The sequence below is a fragment of the Python bivittatus genome, unplaced genomic scaffold, assembly GCF_059951505.1.
Source record: "Python bivittatus isolate LINGU-HERP-01145 unplaced genomic scaffold, Pbiv_v1 ctg000190_np1212, whole genome shotgun sequence".
Classification (NCBI taxonomy): domain Eukaryota; kingdom Metazoa; phylum Chordata; class Lepidosauria; order Squamata; family Pythonidae; genus Python; species Python bivittatus.
In genome coordinates, this window is record NW_028277042.1 from 21,327,619 (window position 1) to 21,349,330 (window position 21,712).

The following is a 21,712-nucleotide window of genomic DNA, read 5'->3' on the forward strand; positions in this document are numbered from 1 at the left end:
TGTTTCTTTTAATTGCAAATATTATATAATACATTTCAGTCCACAAAGGTAAAACATTAGTTCAGTAATTCACTAGAACGATCATTCCTGTGGCCAGCAGTTGAGGTTAAGGTTTTGCTCATAACAATCACTCTGCTTCTGCTTCTTTTTGGAACGATTGTTGTGTTATTCGTTTTATGCTGGGCTGCGAGCAAAATAAAAGACGATGAAGATTCATGCTCAGATGAATTTGCTTTCACAGGAATGGGCGACGACCGTCAGAGTTAGAGAGCTAGAGAGATCAGATGCGTATTAGCAGGAGAGACCCTCCCCAAGACAATGCCCTCCAGATATCTCGGGGAGGAGCTGAGCGACCCGGCCTTCTGCAGGGCACCTCAGTCCCCGGACATCACAGCCACTTGTGGGCAGAAGTCCTTTAGCGGCTGAAGCAGAAGGGAAGGGACAGTGCCGTGCCACAAGGGGCCAAGGGCTCTCTTTCTCGCGTTTCCTCCTCCTCCGCCTTGACGTTGGGTGGGCCTGGCATCCCTCAGCTGCCCAGAGGATGCCCCCGTCCCGGGGGCCGCCGAGAGCCGCTTAAGAGCCCCGTTTCCTCCACGCCGTTCCAAGTTCCCAGAGCAAAATGGGAACAGGTCAACCGTTTTGTCATAACTGGTCCCTGTTTGACCGATGACTTCCTTTCTCTTGCTGTGCAGTGTTGAAAGCTGTTCCCGCTCGCCCCCCAGCAAAAGCAAATGAAGGGTGAGAGAGGCTCTCCGCCCCCCCGTCCCCCCGCCCGTCCCACGGAAGAGTTTGGCCTCCTCTCCTCCTCCCCGTGCTGGGCACTGGGCTCGCAAAGTGCCGCTGGCAGCCACCCCTTCCTCCGGGGCCTGCGCTGCTGCTCCCCCCAGCCCTTCCCACTGGATTCCCCTACCCACCCCGCCCCCCAGCTCCAGCCCATCCAGCCTCTTTCTCCCAGGCCCTGGACCAGCCCCAACACATGTGCTGTCTGTCACAGCCCGGCCGGCCGAGGCTATTTTAGCTCGTGTCCCAAGCGGAGCAGCATCGCTGGAGAGAGGCGGAGGAGGCAGGAGGCTCCACCACAGGCCAGCCAGTGCTCCCCCTCAAGATGGTCCCCCTCTTCTGGCTCCGCACCTGCCTCCTGGCCACCCTCGCAGCTCAGGTAAGCCCGGGCGAGGCAGGGCTGGGCTGGGCTGGGGGCTCCCTCCCTGCCAGCGGTTCATCACGCGCGGCTCTTCTCGGCACCTCGCAGCCCTGCTCTGTTCCCAGGAGACCCATGCCATGCCAGGTGGGCTTCCAGGCCCCTCTTTGCTTTCCCAGGTCTCAGAAGGGATCCAGGCACGATCTGTGGCTGGAGGTGGTACAAAGGGCTGACCGGGCAGGCGGAGGATCCCCGGTGCTTCTCCCTCCGTTAGCACCCAGGTCCGTCTGAAGAGCCGTTGGAGGAGAGCACCTCTGAGCCCCGGCTTGAGCGATTCCTTCCCCTTTGGGAAGGACCCTCAGGAGCTCCCTGCTCTGGTCACGAGACGCTGCTGCAGGATTTGCGGGGTGGGCTGCCTTGGGGCCCCTCCAGCCTTAAACAGTTGGGGACGAAGCCTTGGCGTCTTCGTGAGCTCTTGGTACTGATCTGTGCGGGTGAAATGGCAGCGCTTGCAGGAGGGCCGGGCTTGGCGAATGGCCCTTGCCACCCTCTGGATCCTGTCCTGCCCAGAGGAAGATCATTCTGTCTTTGCTGTGATTAAATGGCTATTTCTCGCAAAGAGGCACTAACATCTTTGCGCTGGGCCAGGCTGGCTGGTCTTGGAAGAGGCCTGGGCACCAGTTCACCAAGTATCACCCGTGTCAAAGGCTTTACATTAAAGTTGCTTTGAAGTTTTTCCTGTAAGTCTGGAAAGTGTGCTGGTGCCAGCGGGCTCTGGGTCGCTCCAGCAGCCAGGAAAAGTGGGGAAGCCGTGCCAGGAAGCCTCCTTAGTCCTGAAGTTCTGCTCTTTCAAAGACCCCCCCCCAGGTCTCTGCAAGGGAAAAGGGAGAGACCCCTGAGCATAAACTCCTGCCTTTGACTTCCTGCGGAGGGGGTCTGCTTTGGAGGCCCCCCCCTGCCAATTCTCAGTTGGGAGGTAAGTAGAGAAATAAAGCAGAGGCTCCCTCCACGGTTCTGTATATCCATAGAGTGGAATCTCAGCCTGTCCGGTTTTTCGGGGGGGGTGACCGTGCTGTTCGGGGTCCTCCCGTGAGGTGGGAGACGGGGCAAAATGGCTGGCATTCTTTCTAGCTAGGCTGTCCTTGGATGTTTGCCCCTGCACCGGGGAGGGAAGGAGGTACCGCCATCAACTCTGCCAGCTGCCCCAAGACAACACGAAGTGTGGAATGTCGGCGGCGCTGGGCAGCTGGGAGCGCAAGAATGCGAACCCCTCGGCCTAGGAAGGGGTGGGGTCTGGGCTTCCATGTGGCTCGCATTAGATCTGCTTTCCTGCAAAGCTTAATGGTGGGGGGGCTGCAGGGAGGAGGAGCAAGGCTGAGGGATGGCAGAGTTCATCTCGCTACCCCAGGCTCAAACTGGGCTAAGCTTGAGACCCGGATTTCGTCCTGGCTCCTATAACCCAGAGGTGAGGGACCCTTCCAAGCTAACCCCCTTCCGTACAAGTTGGCAAGACCCGCATCCCTAAATCAGTGTTCTTCCCCTGGGGTCCCATTCAGTCTGCTGACCTGCGCTTCCCATTGTCCAGCATGTTGGAAGGGCACCCGGTTGGGGACGCCCACCTGCCTTTTTCCTGAAGGGGCCTCCTGACTTGCCTGAGCAGGACACAAGAGCGAGGTCTTCTTGCACTGTGTCTGTGTGCGGGGGAAGGCAGCATTCTTCCATGCGCAGCTTGTGCATTTGTTCAGCCACCTGCTGGGGCGGAATTCGGAGCTGGGCTCGGAGTTGCATTTCCAGGCAGGGGGAAGGGAGGGTCCCTTTTAGTAGTCACAGGGTGGGAGGTGGGAGGTCAAGTTCGGGCAGCTTGTCAAGCATCCCCTTTGAGCAGAGGAACAGGCCCCCAAGAGAGTGCCAAGCGCCCACGCCAAGGGCAGAGGCCAGGCCGATCCGCACCGTTGCATTGTCTGTGCCCTGGGGTGGTTTGGATCCGACTCGCATCGGAAGGGCCGTTTGCACCAGCGCAGGCCCCTCCGTTTGCCCAACTCTCTTAAAGTAAGAAAGAAAGTGAACTCTCTTTACCTTTGGTAAACATCTGCACGAGCCCTTCAGCTGGATCTCCAAGGTCAGCAGCAGAAAGAGGGTCTTCACAGTTGCAGCCTTTGCCCCATGAAATTCCATACCTGGGATGAAATCAGATTTTCCCCACGTCTGACTGTTTCTTGAAAGTCTCATGATCTCCCTGGATTTTGTGGAGTGCTTTATAGTTCATGCTTCTGTTGGGCGTCCAATATTATATGCTATTGTAATGGATTTTGATTAAAATTTGCTTGTATGTCATGGTTTCACAAACATATTTGCATAGATTTTATGCAGGAAGCTGCCCTGGGGTGACTAGGATCTTGAAAAATGGCTTAAGGAGGTAAATAAAGGGTCCAAGCATTGCCGGACTTGCTTGTCTGGCATCTGAGAGTAGCAGAGAAGGACTCTAGAGGCCTCTTCGTCGCAGCTGGGCAACAAGCGACGATGCAGCAACGTGAGAAAGGGCCGAGGCTGAACTCTTCCAAAGCAACTTCAGGGAAGGAATGCAGGAAGTCCAGGAGCTCTCCGGGGGATGAAGCATTGCTGAGAAATCCCACGGACACCCCTCCCCCCCACGACACTGCCTGGCCAGCAGGGCTGGTGGGGGGGGGCAGGCATCCTGGGCACCCAGCCCACGGGGGCTTCCTGGCTCTACCCCACCTGCCCCAGCTGTGGACGCAGGCTAGAGAATGCCTCTTCTTGGGCCCCGGTAGCGTCACCTCCAGGCTGTTGATGCGATGGGGGAAAGGCAAGATCTGGGGAAATGCCCCAAGGCGGCGGCGGCGGCTGCTGCTGCTGCTGCTGCTGCTGCTGCTGCTGCTACTCGCCTCCCACCCTTCCGGGCTGAACATCTGCACCACCTCCCCTGGCAGCCCCAGCCGCAGCAGCCCCTGAGACCCTCCTCCCCCGCATGGCCCTCCCTGCCCAGATTCGGGCCCGGCCTGCAGCTGTTCTCGGGCACAAAGAGCGCTTGTCCCTCCCCGGCCCCTGCCATCCACACGCCAGCCCGAGAAGCTCCGTCCTTTCCTGACGAGGGACAGAGTCAGGGGCTTTGGGCAGGGGGGAAGGGGGGAAGGGGAGGGAGGGGCCCTGGGGCAGAGGTGGCTCCAGAGCGGGAACTGCTCTTGGGGGCTGCAGCACCACGTGGCTCCCACCCTGCAGCTCTAATTTCCCATCACACACAGCATTGTCTCTGCCACACTTGCAAGATGTTTTCTTTCAAAAAGACTTCTTTGCAGTTCCTAACAAAAGGAATGCGTCTTTATCCAGGATTGGGGAGGAAGCTGGACCCGATGTCGGTAACCCCCACTGTCTTCCAGGCCACCGGCCACTGTATGGCTGTACACAGTAACACTCCTTGCGTGCTAGAGGAGCTGTTGGTTAATTCCGAGAGAAAGATAGGCGTAACTTTCCAGCAAGTATTAGTGGGTTCTTCACCAGCAGAGATCTGCCTCCTCCCTGGGCCTGAATTGGGGCAGCTACTCCAGCGTTCGCTTGCCGCTCTGCTGCTGGCCAGCTGTGCTGCCTGGAGGGGTTAATCCCTGCCATGGTGGGCGGGGGGGGGTGACTTGGCAGCCCGAAAAAATCTCAAGGACTCGGTAGCAGCTGTTCAAAGGCATCAGCATTCTTTTGTTAATAAAACGTGTTAGTCGGAAAAGGGGCTACTCCTGATTTTTCTCCAGCACAGGCTGGCCCGGCTCTCCTCCTCCCTGGTTCCCACACCACCCACGTAAAAGGCGGGCAGCGCTTCGACTGCACTGCCACGGCCACCGACTTGACTTTTTCGACCCCCTTGCTTGCCAGTAAGAAAAAGGAGCTTTTTCTTGTTCTTCCTAGCAGGACGCCTGTTGTGCCGGCGGGGAGGCTTCTCGCAGCCACCCGGCCTTGCACCCGCAGCCACGGGAGAAGACGGCCACGAGGAGGGTCAAGAGGGCGTGGGTCATTCCTCCCATCAGCATGCCGGAGAACCACCGGCGGGTCCCCCACCTCCTGGTCCAGGTGAGGCTGGAGAGGGCAGGGCAGCAGGCGGTTCCCTCGCCCAGGGTTTGTTGAGGGAATGGCGTTTGGGGCAGGGCCGGGTGAGGGAGACGGGGATGGAGGACCGGCACGGCCTCCTGCTGCTGCCGCGCCCCTCCCCTCCAGCCCCCTTGCTTGGGGTCTTCCGTACAGGAGGAACGGCTGGACAGTGACTCCCTGGCCCAGCGCTGAACTCCTCCTCTGGCCTCCACATGCTCTCGCTGCTGCAGTCAGATTTAGCCCAGCTGTAGAGACAGGGCAGTGGGGAAAAAAGGACTTTTACAGGCAGACACGAAGGTGACAACATGCACTCCAACTCGCCTATCGTATAAACATTGCCACCATTTTGCCTGTTTGGGGATTAGCATTACGAGGGATTGTGTAGCCGCACCCCACCCCTCCTTTAAGTCCATGCACGTGATGGCCTATGGCTGTGGCTGTGCCGCTCTCGATTCCTCCTGACTTACTAGCCCACGTGTCCAGGGGCATCTCACTCTCCACCAGACTTCAGAGGAGAGTCATAATTCACCCACTAGGCCTCATTCGGCACGCCACAAGTCCCGTGCTCATTCTGAGCATCTGCAGGAACAGCTGGGAAAACTGTGGCTGAAACTGCAGCTGTAGGACTCCATGGGCCAATAGTCCAACTTAGGAGAAGACGGCTTCTGCTGTTCCTAAGCCTGGTGGGAATTCAACCCTATCTGGTTTCGAGGGTGGGGGGAAGAGAAACATTTTGGAAGATTAAGCCAGACCTTTCTCACACCCTGGAGTCTGTTTCCCCCTCTGCAGATTAAATCAGACAAGCAGCAGCCGGGGGTTGTGGTCTACAGCATTAAGGGCCCCGGCGTTGATGAAGATCCCAAGGATATCTTCTCCATTGATAAGTTGAGCGGCAAGGTCTACCTCAACGCCATGCTGGATCGGGAAAAACATGATCGCTTTCGGGTAAGGGCAGGCTGGGGTTGGACTGGGATCAGTTCAGGATTCGGATGTTTTGGTGTCCCCCCAAGTTCCGGCCGAAGGGCAGAGGCACCCAATGGCCAGGAAGTCGGCCTACCTCTGTATCAAACTCTCAAGGCATTGCCCTGCCTACCCCATAAGCCGCTTCGACTCCCATACGGGAGCAGAGGCTGGTCTTCCCCAGCTGAGATGGGCCTCCCTTTGCTCTCCTGGCAACCAGCTCAAGGCTTTTGCCCTGGATCTGGGTGGAGTGCTTCTGGAAGATCCCACGGACTTGGAGATCGTTGTCCTGGACCAGAATGACAACCGGCCACTCTTCCAGCAGGACGTGTTCACGGGCCACGTGGTAGAAGGGGCTGAGCCAGGTGGGTGCACCAGACCTTCCCATGGATCTGGCCAAAGAGCTACTGGTGGGAGCATCTTCTAAGAGGCAGAACTGATTTTGTTGTCCTTTCCACGTGTTCTCCTTTGATCTGGGGCATGCGTAGGCAGGACACTGTGACTGTTTCCTTCTAGTGACCAGAACGATGGGCCAGCCCTAGTTTGGAAATGAGGTCCATTAATTTTCATTGTGTGCCTCCAGACTTGCAAGCCATCTCTTTCATTATTTACACAGCTGCATAAAAGCAGCACCACCTGTACAATTTCTGGCTGCCCTTAGAAACACAAACGATAAAGCAATGATAAACTTTATCATCTTGACCCCCACCCTTAGTTCTCCCATAGTTACAGCAGGACACCTGGGCGTGTGGCGCTTAGTCAGGTCGCAGAGCAAATACTGTGCTGTATTGATTAAGTCTGCCAGAGAGCAACTGGGTTTCCAAAGGATGCCTCGAAAAGCTCCAGCAGTGAGAGAAGGTGGGCCGCACTTCCTCCCAGGCGGGTGCTCTGAAACAGCTTGATGTATTCCCAGGGACGTTTGTGTTGAAAGCAGAAGCCACAGATGCGGATGACCCCGAGACGGACAACGCGGCCCTGAGATACTCCATCGTGGGCCCCGGAGCGGGAGAGCTCTTCACAATGAACGAGCTCTCCGGGGAAATTCAAACCGCTCACGTTGGGCTTGACCGGGAGGTAGGAACGTCTCCGCTGTTTCCGGATGGAGGCTCCGGGCACAATAAGGGATGAACGGGCACAAAATGAGAGTGGAAAGGAAAAGGAGATCCTACGTCAAATGTCTGGGCCACTTTTCTAACTTTCACTAAGTCTTTCAACTACTGTAGAATCCTCTGGAATTATTATTATAAAACGTTCCCGGAGTTGGATGCCCTTGGACCAAGATACTTTAGAAAAACAGATCATTCACTGAGCATTATTGCTCAATTATTTTTAGCAACAAGGCTTGGATTTATTTTATTATTAAAGACTGTGCTACAAAATCTTATTTAAAACATCAAGTTGACGAAATATGATGCATTTATAGCCAATGTTTTGCTTTACTTGATTTGCAAAACTCTGTTTCAGCTTAGCCGACACCCGGGTACCTCAGTAAAGAGCAGGAGTGCAGGTCATAAAGTCCGGCTGTTACTCTGCCGTCCAGCGCATGAGGCGAGGCACAGCCTAGTTCGGTTTGTTGGCAACCCAGGACATCACTGTAAATTCCTGGCACGTTTTCCTGTTTCTGGCACTCCCTGCGCAGGTGACGGGTGTTTACAACTTGACGCTCCAAGTGGCTGACATGTCTGGAGAAGGCCTGACCACCACAGCTACAGCGGTCATCTATGTGGAGGATGTCAATGATAACCCACCTGAATTCACGACGGACAAGGTGGGGAGACCAGCTACTCTGCCTGGCGGGAGAGGATGGCGTAAAGGCGCTTAGGGGCCCCCGCACAACTCCCTTACTTGGGCATCTCCACCCAGGCCCTGGCTGTGCAAGGGTCCCCTGGTGCAGGAGGTGAGCCAAGAGCTTAGAAGGTGAGGTTCCGGAGCCCCACGGCATCATGGGATGCAAGGGATGGGTGCCAATCTTGGACTGGCACAGCCCTTACGTGTGACAGATGTCTTATCTTACCCTACTAATAGGTTAGGCAGAGAAGAAGCAGCTGGCTTGCAATTATATGGAGAACTCAGCTCTGCCCTGTTCTTTGTATATGGCACCAGCCGCTGTTCCACCTTGACTCAGGAAAACCCTTAAGTCTGGAATGGGTGGGTGGGTGGGACGGGTAGGAAATGAATCTTCCTTGACCCTGTACTTCCCCTAGCTGTTAGAAACAGGAGCTAAAGGATCCATCCCCAACAGCACAATGGTTGGGTCCCTCCACCTGTGCACTGTAGGGGCCACATGGGAGTTAAAAGCTCCCTTCACTGCTTTGAGAACCACACTCAGCTGGCACAAAAGAGCTTCTTCTGTCCTGGGGAAGGAGCAGGAGCAGGACTGGGGGGGTGTCCTCAGCAGTCCGCTCAGCCTCCCTTTTAATGCTACCCTCCCTTTCTCTTGCAGTTCCACATGGAGGCCCCTGAGAACAAGCAAGGGGTGGAAGTTGGGCGGGTGATGGTGCAGGACAAAGACCAGCCTGGCTCTCCCAACTGGCTGGCCAAGTTCACCATCCTGGAGGGTGACCCCAGAGGAGCTTTTGCCATCCACACTGACCCCCTGACCAATGAGGGGGTCCTCTCTTTGGTTAAGGTAAGGAGAGCGCTTGACACAAGTGCCAGGCTCCGCTCCGGAACAGGGGCAAAGCGGGGGCAGTTTCTGGGCTGACACAGAGGGGATTCACCCTGCAGCTTTAGGCGAGCATAGCACATCTCCTCCCCGTATGTCAAGGGCTGGGTGTCCTGTCTGGAATCAGAGGGGCTTCTGGACAGAAGCTGGATAACAGCAGGTCTCAGCCTTTAAGGAAAAACGGGCATGAGAAGACCCTCTCTGGCGAAGTGCTGAGAATTTTCCTGCCAGCAGATGGCAGTCGTGGTCAGCTCCTGCTGCTCTGCAGGAGAAGACTTTCGGGAGCCAGAAGAGGAGCGCGGAGGGAATGCAAGTTTACATTCCTGCACCTTTCGCGCCAGGATGGGGGGACAGAGCAAATGCACAAACTGGGGCTTTTGCTGTAACGGCCAGAAGAGCTCGCTGCCTCCCCACCGTGTCTTCCCATCTCTCTCCCGCTTGCCAGGCGTTGGACTACGAGGAGCAGAACCATTACGAGCTGCTGATTTCCGTGCAGAACCAAAGCCCGCTGGACCCGTCAGTCCGAAACGTGGCCCATGCCTTGGCTACAGTGCAGCTGCAGGTGGTGGACGCCAACGAACCCCCCTTCTTCCAGGATGATCCCTGCAGGGGCAACGTGAACGAAGGCGCGCCCGCTGGCACAGAGATCACCCTCTTCCACGCCAGGGACCCCGACACCCAGCAAGCTCAGGAGCTGAGGTGAGTGAGATCCAAGCCGGCCAGCGCGGATTCTGCCCATGTATGGTTGCTCAGCCAGGCTGGGTTTGGAATTCAGGGTAAAATCTAGCGATTCCACTCCCTTTTCCTTCTTGTTTTGACAATGAAGTCTCTAGCCCTCACTACTCCACCCTAAAAGCAAACCCTGCAAAAATCTGCGGAACGACTTCTATGAGTCCATGCCGGGCTGTCCTCTCCTGCCTCTGAATAAGCCCTGAACTCCGCTCACTTTCCAGATGAACCCAGGATTTCAGAGGGATCTCCTGGAGGATCTGGGAAATTGGGGAGGGGGCCTTCCTGTTCTTTGCTCTTTGGGAAGCAAGCCCTGTGCACGGGGCGGGGGGGCGTGCCTGCACACCCTGAGCCCGTCTCCTCTTCCCAGGTACTTGCAGGCCTCTGGCCTGGCCAGCTGGCTGCAGGTGGACCCCGAATCGGGCCTGGTGGAAGCCCGCCAGAAAGTACCCCCCCGTTCAACCTTCCGGGGGGGCTGGTATGTCACACAGATCCTGGCTGTTGATAATGGTGAGGAGGCTGAGCAGTGAGATGGGGGGGCAGGACAAAGAACAAGAAATGGGGTCTGGTAATGGTAGAAATGGTAATCCAGTCCTGATAAAAGGCCGCGTTAAGAGCTTTCAGCAGGCGCAGCTGGGGCTGGCTTAGACTTTCTCCAGGGCACTGCCCCCGTTAGCCAGAAAACCAGACCAGGGATGGGGGTCACCTTTTGGCAAGCCCTGAATGAATGGCTTGCAGGGGTGGAAGAGCTGAGCCCACTCCCTCGCGCCCCAGTTCCCTTCCGACGGGTGGAGAGAGACGCCCTCAAGCCTGCTGGACCCCTTCTCTTTCTCCCTCCCTCCCTCTCTCTCAGGGACCCCTCCCCTCACGGCAACCGGGACCCTCTCCGTCGAGGTGCTGGAGGTCAATGACCAGGCACCCTTCCTGTTCCCGACAAAGGGAGAGCTGTGTCAGGAAGGGGGCGGCTTGGTCCTGAGCGCCACGGATGAGGACTTGGCCCCCCATGCAGCACCGTTCCACTTCCGTTTCGCCCCCAGCAGTGCACACAACTGGACTCTCCGCCACCCCAATGGTAACCTCAGGCTATGCGCTTCCCAGGTACCCGTGTTGGACAAGGGGAAGGGAGTTTGACCCAGGCCAGAGGGGGAAGCACGGGCCGGATTTTCTGGTGGAGCCCCCTCCCCACAAAGCATATAACTTTGCAACTCTTAGTCAGTGGGGGTTAGCATCTACTCCAGGCTGGGGCCTGCCAGGCACATTGGGAGCCAATTTCTGCCACCCTCGGCTTCGCAGGATACCCGCCTGGGGGAAGCAGATTATTAAAAACCTGAAAGCAGCTGAAAGGCACAAAACCTTGGGCTCTTTTGTGATGTGAGTTGCCCTGAGCATTTCAGTTCTTTGAACATGGGAAAAGACTGGCTCCCAATAATGTGATAAGTGTGCCTTGTTTGTTTGGAAAGGAGGTAAAAATGTTAATTGTTTCTAACGAAGGCCGACCATTTTGCGAAAACAGCATTGTCCCCCGTTGCAGAGGCTCCTTGCAAGCTAGGAGAGCAGAGGGAGGCTGGGCCCCCCTTCAAGCACGTGTGTGTGGCGTGCTAAGCACCTCGCCCCCCAAATCTCTTCCTGGGGCTTTCCAGCTTCCCCCTGCAAGGGCAGAGGCTCACCCCCCACTTCCCTTACCCACTCCAGACACGCACGTGCTGCTGCAGCCTCCCACGGATGTGGCCGAGGGCCTCCACACCCTGCCGCTGCTCGTCAGTGACTCTGGGATCCCCCCACGGGTGCGAAAGCAGCTGCTGAACGTCTCTGTCTGCGCCTGCAATCGGTGGGGCGCCTGCGGGGCTCGTGCGGCTGCCACCGTGGCGGTGGTGGCAGGTCTCAGTTTGGGGGCCTTGATGACCATCCTCTGCAGTGCCGTCCTACTCCTGCGTAAGGGCCTGAGTTTGCTGATGCAGAATCCGGACCTTTACCAGGGTGGGGGGAGGCCGCCGTCCCCAGTGGCCCAGAAAGGAAGTGGGAGGAGCTGGACATCTGCCCCACATTAATGTGGGTCAGTGCCATGAGATGGGGGGTTCTAGAAATCAAATGGATGGATGGATGGATGGATGGATGGATGGATGGATGGATGGATGGATGGATGGATGTCTATTTCTGGGGGGGGGAGCAGAGGGCTTCCACGTGGTGGAGATTTGCCCAGCACCCGGGCTTCCCTCTGGCAGAAGAGCCTCCCTGCTGCAAACAGGAGGACCCTGGTGCTCATACTGACCTGAGTGCCTCAGCCCCACGCGCGCATTTTCCTACAGCAGAGCATGTGAACATGGACTTCACTTACAGTTGATTATGGGGAGGGGGCTGCATTGGCTGGCTGCCTTTCCCCAGGCTCCCCTGGCACAGGCAGGGAGGTCTTAAGATCTCCCCGGAGGAAATGTGCCACGAGAACAGCTGCCAGCAGCATAGGGCAGGGCGTGGCCAGCGGCTCCCCGTGGGCCTGCTGCCCCGCGTGCCGCCCAGGCTGACCTCGCCTTCTCTGGCAGTGCTGGTGCTGCTGGTGGCGGGGCTGGAGCACGCTCGCCGACAAGCTCTCCGCAAGGGACTCCTGGGGGCCTCGCAGGATGACCTGAGGGACAACATCCTCAACTACGACGAGCAGGGCGGCGGCGAGGAGGATCAGGTATGATCAGCGGAGCTGCGGGGGCCGTCGCCTTCTCTGCTTCTCAGCCTGGGGGTCACGATGGCCGGGTGTTCCTTCTCTGCCTGCAGGACGCCTACGATCTCTCCCAGCTGCGTGACCCGGACCTCTTTCGCCCACCAGCCCCACGGGGCAAGCCCCTCCGACGGAGGGACGCCCCCTACAGCTACACCTTGCCTCAGTACCCCCAGCGCACGACCGCCTGCCCTTCCGACATCGAGGACTTCATCAATGAGGTGAGACGAGGCAAAGAGGCAGGCGGGCAGGGACGGGGTAGGAGGAGGGCAAGCGGGACCTTCCGGCCGGACCCCGCTCTGAGTCTGCCCTGGGATCCGTTCGGCTGATGGGAGTTTGGTTCTCGTGGGAGGAGAGAAGCCGTTTGGTATCTTCCCTCACACCACTTGCCATGCTGCTGGCCCTCAAGGACGCCCAGCAGTTGCCAGGGGGACATAAAGCTCTTGCTAACAGCCGAGGAAGCAGCCGGGCTGCTCCCTGCCCACAAGAGAAGCCCCCGTCGGTCACGCCCTGAGGCTCCGTGCCCCCGAAGCAGCAAGATCCACACTCTGAAGAGGGCCTTGCGACTCAGGGGACATGGATCTAGGCACCAAACGCTTTCTTGAAAAGGAGCATCAGTGAGATGCATCGCTTCTGAGCTGGTACAGCTGAATCAAGATCTGAACCACCCAGCAGGCATCTGCAGCCGGGCAAAAGGGCCTGGTGGCAGAGGGGCATCGCTCCCTTGCCCAGTGAGGGTGGGACTGAAACGGTAACTGGGATTTTGGCACACACACACCCCCGCTCTGTCTCCTGCGCAGGGCCTGGAGGCGGCTGACGGTGACCCCAGCGTTCCCCCTTACGACACGGCTCTCATCTACGACTATGAAGGGGGCTGCTCCGTCAGTGGGTCGCTGAGTTCCATCCTGTCCAGCTTGGCGGACGAAGACCAAGATTATGACTACCTCAAGGAATGGGGGCCACGATTCCGGCGCCTGGCCGAGCTGTACGGCCAGTAAGGGGGAGCGGGGGGAGCAGCAGGGCCGGACTGGACGGTCGGCAATGCTGCTTGGGCTGCACCACTGGCCTCTCGGTTCATGTGGGGGCATGTGTCCTGCCGCCCCTCACTGCAACCCAGGAGCAGGGGCCCCTCCAGCAGCTTTCGTGCAAGCGGCAGCCCCGCCTCCAGCCTGAGGGGTCCTGCTCGTGCCAACGCTGAGGGCAGAAGACCCCAACAGCCTCAGTGCCTCTCCAGCCTTCCGGCTGAGATTCTGCCGGTGCTCCCTGGTTCTGCTAGCAGCCGCCAGAGGGGCTGTCCCAGGGACCCCTCCTTTCCACCAACCAGGACCCCGATGGTCTCGGCTGGGGCACCGCCAGAGTTACTAGGCCTAAACAAAGACAGCAGCTGGATAAAAAAACCCCAGCGTGCCTGGAAACTGAAGTGGGGGGGAGCAGGAAGAGGGAACACTGCAGGAGCCAGGCAGCTGTGCTCCCCAAGGGTATCACGCAGAACAGCCCCCCCAGATGGAACCGATCAGGGTCCCACCCTGAAAAGCAGCTTCCGGTGGGCTATGGGTGAACCTGGCTGTGTTCACCCCTTAGCTGCGGCCCAAACCTGCCAAGGTGCTGGTATGGCTTCAGCCAGAGGAATAAGAGGCTCGGAGGCCTCAGGAGGGGACTGGGGCAGGTGGGGGGTGGGGGCGCAGTGCTTGCTGTGGCTGACAATAAAACTCCCTGAGAAAAATGACCTACAAAGGCAGCACATGGTTTATTGCGTGGCCGGAAAGGAAGTGGAGGCCCCGTGGCGCTGGATCAGTCCTTCCTCAAGAAAAGAGGGCCAGAGGCCTCCCACTTCTGCCTGCCCCATGACTGGAAACCAGATCACACCAGGACCAGAAAAGTCCCCTCATGGGGCACGGGGCCCCTGGCAGTTTGGCCCCAGCAGTGCTACTCTCCTCTGGGGCGCTGCTGTGCTGTTAGGGCTCCGGGGACAATGGGTTTCCTTGCCCCCAAGTGCCGGCGGGTCCCACGCGGCTGTCCAGCATCTTCTTGGTGGCCGTGACGAGGTGGGCGTAGCTGTCGGGGTCGTAGGGGCTGGCCCCTGAGTGGGTGGAAAGCAGCGGCAGCTGGTCCTGGCGGCGGCGATGGCGAGAGGGGTGGAAGAGCGGGGGCCGGTGCTGGGTCTCCCCCTCCTGCATGGAGTCCGGCAGGGGCCGGTGGCTGCTCTCGGGGAGGAGCATGATGCTGAGCACGGAGAGGATGGCGAAGGAGGCGAAGACCACGTGGTGGAGGAAGAAACCCCGACTGTGGTGGATGTCCATGATGGGGGTGGCCGCCTGGCCCATCGTGTGAGCAGCCAGGATGAGGCCCAGCCCGGCTCCCCTGCAAATTGAAACGGCCACATTGGGGAGCAGCAAGGCTCTGTGTGGTCAGCGGGAAGGGGCAGGCCCGGCTCCTCGGCACAGCAGGGGCCCCTCCCGCCCGGCCCCAGCCTGCCTCTCCCAGCCAGGGCACAGCCTCCCGCTCTTCGCCTGGAGCCCTTCCCCAGCACAGACTAAGCCAATCCAGCATCCTCTGCTCTGGAGCTGGGGGCCAATCCAGCATCCTCCGCTCTTGCACAAGGGTAAGGAGCCCCACGCAGGAGTGGAGCGTCTGTCTGCCCAGAGACGCTCCGCTGCTGGCCTGGCTGACTGGGATGGCCTTTGAGGCAAGCTGACACCCCCCTTGAATCGGAGCTTCGGCTCCAGCTCTGCCATCTGCCTACACGGGGAGCCAATGCCGCCTCACCTGACCACGGTGGGCAGCACCTCGCCGGCGAAGAAGACACTGAGGGCAGCGACAGCTTGGGATGCCAGAATGCCCAGGACGGAGAGGGCCAAGATGAGCCATGTCATCAAGTCTAGGAAAGGGAGGAGAGAGGCTGGCTGAGCATTCTTCAGCTAATCCTCCCCTCCCCTTGGCTCCTGCCACATGAGCCTCAGCAGGTGACTCGAGCAAGCGAGCCAAGCTGCATCTGACTCAGTTTGGACAAGGCCACAATGGAGATCTGGGACGAGGGAAGCCCCCTCGCAGGGGCCCAACAAACACGAGAGCCCAGACCATCCAGCAGGATCAGTCCCCCTCCTTGCCCTCACCCGCCCAGCAGCCGTCTCCTTACACTGCATCAGGGCCAGCAGCAGCAGGGAGGAAACGCCAGTCAGGACGGTGCTGAGGAGCAGGATGGCCCGGCGGCCAAAGCGGTCCACTGTCAGGCAGAGGAAGAGCACAGCCGCCGCCTCGCTCCCCGCCATCAGGAAATAGGGGAAGTAAAAGTGGGGCCCGTACGGAGCCAAGTTGCGGGTGAAGCAGTGACGGATCCCGCTCCCGATGAACCTGGCGGGGGGAGGATTTTAAGTCCACAGAATGTCTTGCAGCCAGCAAGCGAGGGAGGCGTTGCACGGGGGGAGGGGGGTCCCCGGTGCAGCTTGTGAGGAAGAGGAGGAGGAGGAGGAGGAAGAGAGGGTCTGTCCAAGGACGAGGCCAGTCTCCACCTGGCCCCCCTGGGAACGCTTACGCAGTGAAGCCAAGAATGAGGCTGTTCTTCCACACCACCCGCGTGCTGAAGAGCCGGCAGACGCTGTGGTACTCTGCTCGGGGGCTGCCGCCTGGCCAGCTGTCCAGCTCTGGGGAGAAAAGCACAGCTTGATCCCAGGCCCAACTGGCCGGCCGGTCAGCTGAGGCCAGATGTGCACTGGAGGACACCCCCAGCGGATGGAGCCAGGGAGGCCCGAGGAAGGGGAGGGCCATGCCACCTGACAGGCTCTGCTCAGGGGCTCCCAGTCTGTGGGTCTAGGTGGCCACGCACACCGTCACCCCCAGCAGCATTTGCCAGGAGCCCGCAAGGCCCAGCAGGCAGACCCACCTGCCAAGAGGGGCTCCCCCGTCGGGGAGCTATTTTCTGGGCTGACTCCGTTGCCCCTGGCCAGGTCCAGCAGGGCCCGCCTGCCCTTTTCCAGCTGCTGAGTGGCCAAGAGCCAGCGGGCTGACTCGAGAAACAGAGAAGGAGACCTGGGTGGGCAGGGAGGAAGACAACCAGCTGCTGGATGGGGCCAAAGGAAGGTGGGCCGGGGGGGAGCAAAAAGCCCCTGTGGGCCTGTTTCCCGGTCTGCATAATGGAAAAAGCTGCCATAGACCTTCCGCAACGCAAGCTTGAGGAGGAGGAGACAGGGTGGATATTGCACACAGTCAGTTGACGCCAAGCAAAACCACCACCATTAAGGCGGCCGCATCTCCTCCTCCAGCGCTTTCGCCACACCTTTTGCAAAATCCCAAGCGCTGTCACATACCTGCTTCTCGCCCCTTCCGGGCTGCTCCCAGCGGGTGCTCACTTGCCTGGCTTGCGCACATGCGCCTCTTTTGACACTTGCTTCTGCAGAACCACATTCCACAGCTTTCAGGGCTCTTCCCCGGTTTGAAGAAGCCCTTAGCGGCCGTCCCTTCCTGTTGCGAACGCTGCACACAGCGCTCCACCCGCCTGATGCGCCCACAGAACACCTGGCCGTTTTGTGGCACGCCCCAGATCTAGGTCTTCGTAAACGGCTGATAAACAAAAGCAGGGCAGCTCCCCGAGAGCCCCCTTTGGGCACAGCTCTCGTAAGGCAATTTTGTTCCCACGTCCATTACTGACTCATAAGACGACCTCCCCTCCTACAGTTGCCAAGCCTGCTCTGGCATCTTTGAACAGGGGCACTGCCCAACCCCTTCTGAAGTGCCTGGAAAGAATGTGCTGCTGGTGGGGAAAAACACATCCACCTTCCACTCCGGTTCAGCTGCCCACTTTGTGGGCGGTCCCGGCCACTTTCCTTGGCTGATCCCCGGCCGCGTGGGTCTTAAGGAAAGCAAGCAGCAGCCTCAAGCCCCACAGCGCCCTTGCTACAGGAAGGCTCCCCTCCGAATCTGAAGCGGGTGGGGCTCATTCGGGGCTCCTAACGTGGCCAGAGAAGCGAGTCCTCTTCTCTCTGCACGCCCACTTAGTCCCCTAGAGTAGGTGAGGCAGCAAGGAAGGAGTGGAGTGCGCCAACGGGGGCCAAGGGAGGAGACAGGCCCCTCAGCGTCCAGGGGCGAGAGGTGCACTCACCACCAGCAAGCGGCCAGCAGAGCAAGCCCCAGCGTGATGGCTCCCTGGAGCAGCCGCCATTCCCCGCAGGCCACGGCCAGTCCTGGCAGGAACAGCTGCCCAGCAACCCAGAAGAAGCTGGCACTCATAGTGACCATCAGGCGGTGGGGGGGGTCACACAACTCCAGGCCTGAGGAGAAGCACAGGGATGGCACGAATGGGGGAAGACGGAGAAGGAGCACAAATCAGTGGGGCTGAGCAAGCGCTGGGGCTGCGCTCTGGCCGAGACTAAATGCATCTGGTGTCACTGGGGGCTTCCCGCTTCAGCAGCCAGCAGGGAAGAGAGGCCAGGACTTGCAGTTCAGCAACGCTGGAGGACCACCAATTTCCTAAACCTGCCCAAGAGACACGGGAGATTCACCAACCTCCGTGGAAGCCATTCAGGTCACGAGGATGTTGCATTTCAGGACAACAGCCTCTGACCGAAGGATGCCCCAAACCCAGGATCATTCAGCTGAAGCCACCTAGTTCCGAGGTCTGAGATTACATGGGGGGGGGGGCAATGTACCTTCGACCCGTGCACGACGGGCCTACAGGGAGGGGCTCTTTTGACAGCCAGGAGGGCCTCCTGCTGTCTGTCCTGGAGGACAGCAGAGCTTGTAGGACCCAGAGCCTTCGTGAAAGAGGCAGGAGACCACTCACGTGCCACGTAGAGGGAGAGGAAGGTCCCAGCCAGCATGGCCCCAAAGAGCAGCCGCGCGATAACCAGCATGAGGTAATCCACCGCCAGCGCCACAGTGAGTCCCAGCGGGATGGACAGTATCAAGGGAAGCACGAAGGTGGTCCGGCGGCCAAACCTAGAGAACCAAGGTGGGCAGGGAGGGAGAGGAGAGCAACTCTTTCCGGTCCAGTGAGCCCAGGAGTGCCAGAAAAATGCCGGGTTTCGCAAAGTCCATTTTTACAGCAAGGCCGCAGGAGAGCAGGCTCACCTGTCCTGGTCATCGCAAAGAACTCCATCTTATCAGAGGGGCAGTTCTTTGTGAAGACCCTTTCTCTCTCCCTGACTGTGTTCCCACAGGCACACAAGCTCTCTTTCCCTGCTCTGCGCCTCGTGACGGCAGCTTCCGAGACCTGCTGGCCGGGCGGTGGGCAGGGGCTCTTCTGCATTCGGGGCTGGGGACCGGCTGTGGGCAGCCCCCTCCACTGGCTTACAGCGGGGCCAGGGCCCAGGGTCAGAGTTTCAGGATCAGGGCTAAGCGAGCTTCCGCATGAAAAGCGTTCATCCAAGCAGCCGAGGGCGGGCAGGAGGGAAAGAACTGCTTTTAAGCAAAACGGGGGATTCAGGGTGGATCGCTGACCGACCACAATCTCTCCCAGATCGCCTTGTGAATCCTTCTAGGACGTGGGGCTGAAACTCCGGAGGGTCTTCCTGCCACGCGGCACCCCCCAGGCAGGCGCGGCCAGCTGCTCGCCCGCCCCGGAGACCCCGAAGCCCACGCCTGCACGAAGGCAGCGTTCGGCAGCAGCAGGCGAGCGCCCAGTGCTCGCTGCGGCCGCGACGGGAAGGCCGAGGGGCGCGGGAGCTACGCGGGGTGGGGCGGGGCGGGGCGGGGCCTCACCTGTCGCAGGCCGCGCCGAAGCCCGCGTACCCGAGCAGCCACCCCAAGAGGTAGGTGGCTTGTTCCAGCGGCACCTGCCAGCGTCTGGCGCACACCAGGTCCCACTGCAAGGGAAGCCGGCCGTGAGCAGCGGAAGGCCACTGGGGCCTCGCCGGCCGCCCCGCACAGCCGCTCGACCTCCGGCCCGGCCTCGGCGGCCCCGTTGGACGCGCTCCGGCCAAACGGGGCCCTGCCCCGAGAGCGGGCGCAAAGAAGGCAGCCGCGCGACGGGGCGGGGCGGGGCCCCTCCGGGGCTGAGGCCGAGCCACTCTGCACGCGCTCAGGAGCGCCCGCAACCCAGACGCACCTGCGTGACGACCGTGGAGCGGAGGCCGGCGGCGGGCAGCGCGTACTGCCAGCCGCGGGTGCAGGGCCCGGTGCCGTTGGGCGGGCCGAGGGCGCCTCCGGCCTGCGGGTAGCGGTACAGCAGGCACTGGCTGCCCGGCGGCGCCGAGGCGTTGAGCAGGTCCGGGCCGCTGGCGTTGCGCAGCGCGGCCGGGAGCAGCGCCGGGTCCGGGCGGCAGCGGTGCTGCGGGACGGCGGCCAAGAGCAGCCCCGCGGCCAGCCCCAGCGCCAGGGGCACGTTGGGCAGCCACGAGGCGGCGGCCAGGAAGCGGCTCCGCCGCCCGAAGCCGCCCACCTGGCGCAGCACCTGCCCGTCGAAGTCCATGCGCCTGCCCCGCGGCCGCGCGGAAGAGAGACGGCCGGGCCGGCGGCGCGCGGCCTTTCTGGCGGCGGGGCGGGGCGCGGCGCGGCGCGGCGGGCGGCTCGGCCAGCAGCGGAGGGGGCGGGCGCTGCCTCCTCCGGCCCGCGAGCCCGTCGAGGGAAAGGGGCTGTCGCGGCGCTCCGAGCGCTCCTTCCCCCCAGCGCCCTCGGAGCCCGGCCGGGCCGCGCCGTGGCAGAGCGCGGGTGCAGGGAGGGCGGCCGAAGGCGAGGCGGGCCCCCGCCGCCCCCTCCCCACGCCTTTGGGGACGATGCCTCGCTTCTTGCTCTGCGGGCGCTCTGCAGCTGCTCAGAGGCACTCTCTTTGGTCCACACCTGGCAGAGCGGAGCCCCGGTGTGCCGAGGGGGAGGGCGACGCTCCCCCTGGGCGTAGGCGCCCGCCCGGCCGCCTCCCACTCCAGGGGGCCTCGCTTGCTCCTCTGCCGAGGGGGCTCGGAGCGGGCGCCGCTGCTTCCGGGGCCAGCGCCGGGCCTGTTGGCAGCGCCTGCCGCAGCTGCAGAGTGGAATGCCGGCCCCCTGCGCGTCCATCAGGAGAGGCAGAGGGCACGCAGACGGGGGGGGAGCAGGCCAGGGAGCTTCTCGGGTCAGGCGAACGGGGCCTCGGCACAGCCTGGCGCCCTGCGGCCGGGAAGTCCAACCGGCGAGGGGCGTCTGGAGAAACGTCGCCAACGGTCTTCTGCGAGGCCCTCCCGCTCCCCCCCAGCCGGGATCCCCCGCTTTTTCTTTCCGGCAGCCCGAGGATGCCCGCTGCCCTCGCCAGGCCTCCCGTCTGCCTCCTGCGGGCGTCGCGCTCGCTCGGCGCCTGCTTCCTGGCTAGGCGGACTCCTCCGGAGCAGCCCACGCCGGGAGGGCAGGGCAGGGCAGGGCAGGGCAGGGCGGCTGGCGCATCAGCTGCGGCTGGGAGCGCGGGGCCGGCCTGCCAACAGCCTGCCCGCAGCGCCCTGCTTGCGGGGAGCTGGGTGTTCCCGTCCCGGGCCCCTCGTCGCCTTCCTTCGGAAGCCGGGCGGGGGGCGGGCGGGCTGCCTGCCTAGAAGAGGGGAGCTGCCCTTCCCTGGTGGGTTTGCCGCGAGCTGCGCCGGGGGCCGGGCTGCCGGCGCTGGGCAGGGGTGCGCTGCAGCTGGCAAGGAGGCCCTCTGCGCCAGGCCTCCTCTGTGCGGGGGGGCTCTTCCTGTTGGCTCGGCCGGGCAGGGCCTTCCTGGGCAGGAGAGGAGGTGAGCCAAGCCCCGCTCAGTCCTGTTAGGCAACTTTTCCGCCCGGCTTCGCACCGGCTGTTCTTAGCTGTGTTCCAAGGGCTGTTCTGTTTGCCCTCAGCTCTTGCGACAAGTGGCCGCTCTAATTCCGATTGCGTTTGAGCAAGTTGCGTAAAACTCGGGGGGGGGGGCGGATTTTATCTACTGGAGCCCTGCGTTGCTCCCTTCTGGTGTGAATTTTATCACGTGACCTCATGCCAACATGCCACTTCAACTCCCCTTCCTTTGCATCTGGACCCTTCCTGGCTGGGGTGTGACGCTGCTTATCCGTGGAGAGCAGTGTGTCAGCACAACTCCCCAAGCCACAAAGGAAGTCGCTGTTCAAACCAGCCAAGCTTTGCAGGCTGCAGAGAGATCACCGCGTGGCCTTTAACTGACCTGAGGAAGCAGACTGCATGACCCCATCCTTAGATGGCCATCTTGGAGATGCAGCTCTTCCAGGCAAGGGGCAACAGCTTCCCCCAACTTTGCTCAGTGTGTGTGTGTGTGGGGGGGGGAAGGGAGTCTCAGCTTGCTTTTCTGTGCTTAGCTTTAGGACCTCTGAAGTTGCGCCACAGGATCCACATTTGATTTCTGCACAAAACTTCTCAGAAGCCCTCGCTCTCACAAGCCCAGGATAATCTCTGCTGGGGGTCACGTTTCAGTCTTCTCGATCTTTCAGATTAAACGTGTTTAAAAAAAGAGGTGAGTGGCAACTTGCACCCTTTCTCAGCACA

At 60.7% G+C, this 21,712-nt stretch overlaps 2 protein-coding genes across 5 annotated transcripts; one reads left to right on the plus strand and one right to left on the minus strand.

The window, feature by feature from the left end:
* Window positions 1–939: 939 nt before the first annotated feature.
* On the plus strand, window positions 940–13,979 carry CDH15 (cadherin 15). Of its 3 annotated transcripts, none has more exons than XM_088136245.1 (14): window positions 941–1,159; window positions 5,051–5,212; window positions 6,020–6,175; window positions 6,411–6,555; window positions 7,104–7,264; window positions 7,830–7,958; window positions 8,634–8,819; window positions 9,301–9,554; window positions 9,955–10,094; window positions 10,438–10,656; window positions 11,277–11,516; window positions 12,122–12,258; window positions 12,348–12,512; window positions 13,092–13,979. In XM_088136245.1, the coding sequence occupies exons 1-14, from the start codon at window positions 1,106–1,108 to the stop codon at window positions 13,287–13,289; spliced, it is 2,346 nt and encodes a 781-aa protein (XP_087992371.1). In that variant the 5' UTR covers window positions 941–1,105; the 3' UTR covers window positions 13,290–13,979. The 3 variants fall into 3 exon arrangements, with proteins under 3 accessions (XP_087992373.1, XP_087992371.1, XP_087992372.1); XM_088136246.1 differs by having other exon boundaries at window positions 5,054–5,212; XM_088136247.1 differs by lacking the exon at window positions 11,277–11,516 and having other exon boundaries at window positions 940–1,159.
* A 40-nt stretch (window positions 13,980–14,019) lies between these two features.
* Window positions 14,020–19,754, minus strand: SLC22A31 (solute carrier family 22 member 31). 2 transcript variants are annotated; one of them, XM_088136248.1, is made up of 9 exons: window positions 19,331–19,753; window positions 18,985–19,088; window positions 18,068–18,222; window positions 17,387–17,555; window positions 16,172–16,317; window positions 15,824–15,932; window positions 15,428–15,642; window positions 15,058–15,169; window positions 14,020–14,652 (listed from the first exon to the last, which is right to left on the minus strand). In XM_088136248.1, exons 1-9 carry the CDS (start codon window positions 19,691–19,693, stop codon window positions 14,247–14,249), a joined length of 1,779 nt encoding a protein of 592 aa, XP_087992374.1. In that variant the 5' UTR covers window positions 19,694–19,753; the 3' UTR covers window positions 14,020–14,246. The 2 variants fall into 2 exon arrangements, with proteins under 2 accessions (XP_087992374.1, XP_087992375.1); XM_088136249.1 differs by lacking the exons at window positions 17,387–17,555; window positions 18,985–19,088 and having other exon boundaries at window positions 19,331–19,754.
* Between the last annotated feature and the right edge of the window lie 1,958 nt (window positions 19,755–21,712).

Bases quoted from the DNA above. Each gene is read 5' to 3' on its own strand.
- SLC22A31 (XM_088136248.1), bottom strand. From the start codon at position 19,693: ATGGACTTCGACGGGCAGGTGCTGCGCCAGGTGGGCGGCTTCGGGCGG. The intron at 15,933-16,171 runs GTGGGTCTGCCT...TTTTCTCCCCAG, and splicing joins GGGGGAGCCCCTCTTGGCAG to AGCTGGACAGCTGGCCAGGC. The intron at 14,653-15,057 runs GTGAGGCGGCAT...TTCAATTTGCAG, and splicing joins GTGCTGCCCACCGTGGTCAG to GGGAGCCGGGCTGGGCCTCA.
- CDH15 (XM_088136245.1), top strand. From the start codon at position 1,106: ATGGTCCCCCTCTTCTGGCTCCGCACCTGCCTCCTGGCCACCCTCGCA. The intron at 7,959-8,633 runs GTGGGGAGACCA...TTTCTCTTGCAG, and splicing joins CTGAATTCACGACGGACAAG to TTCCACATGGAGGCCCCTGA. The intron at 12,259-12,347 runs GTATGATCAGCG...CTCTGCCTGCAG, and splicing joins GCGGCGGCGAGGAGGATCAG to GACGCCTACGATCTCTCCCA.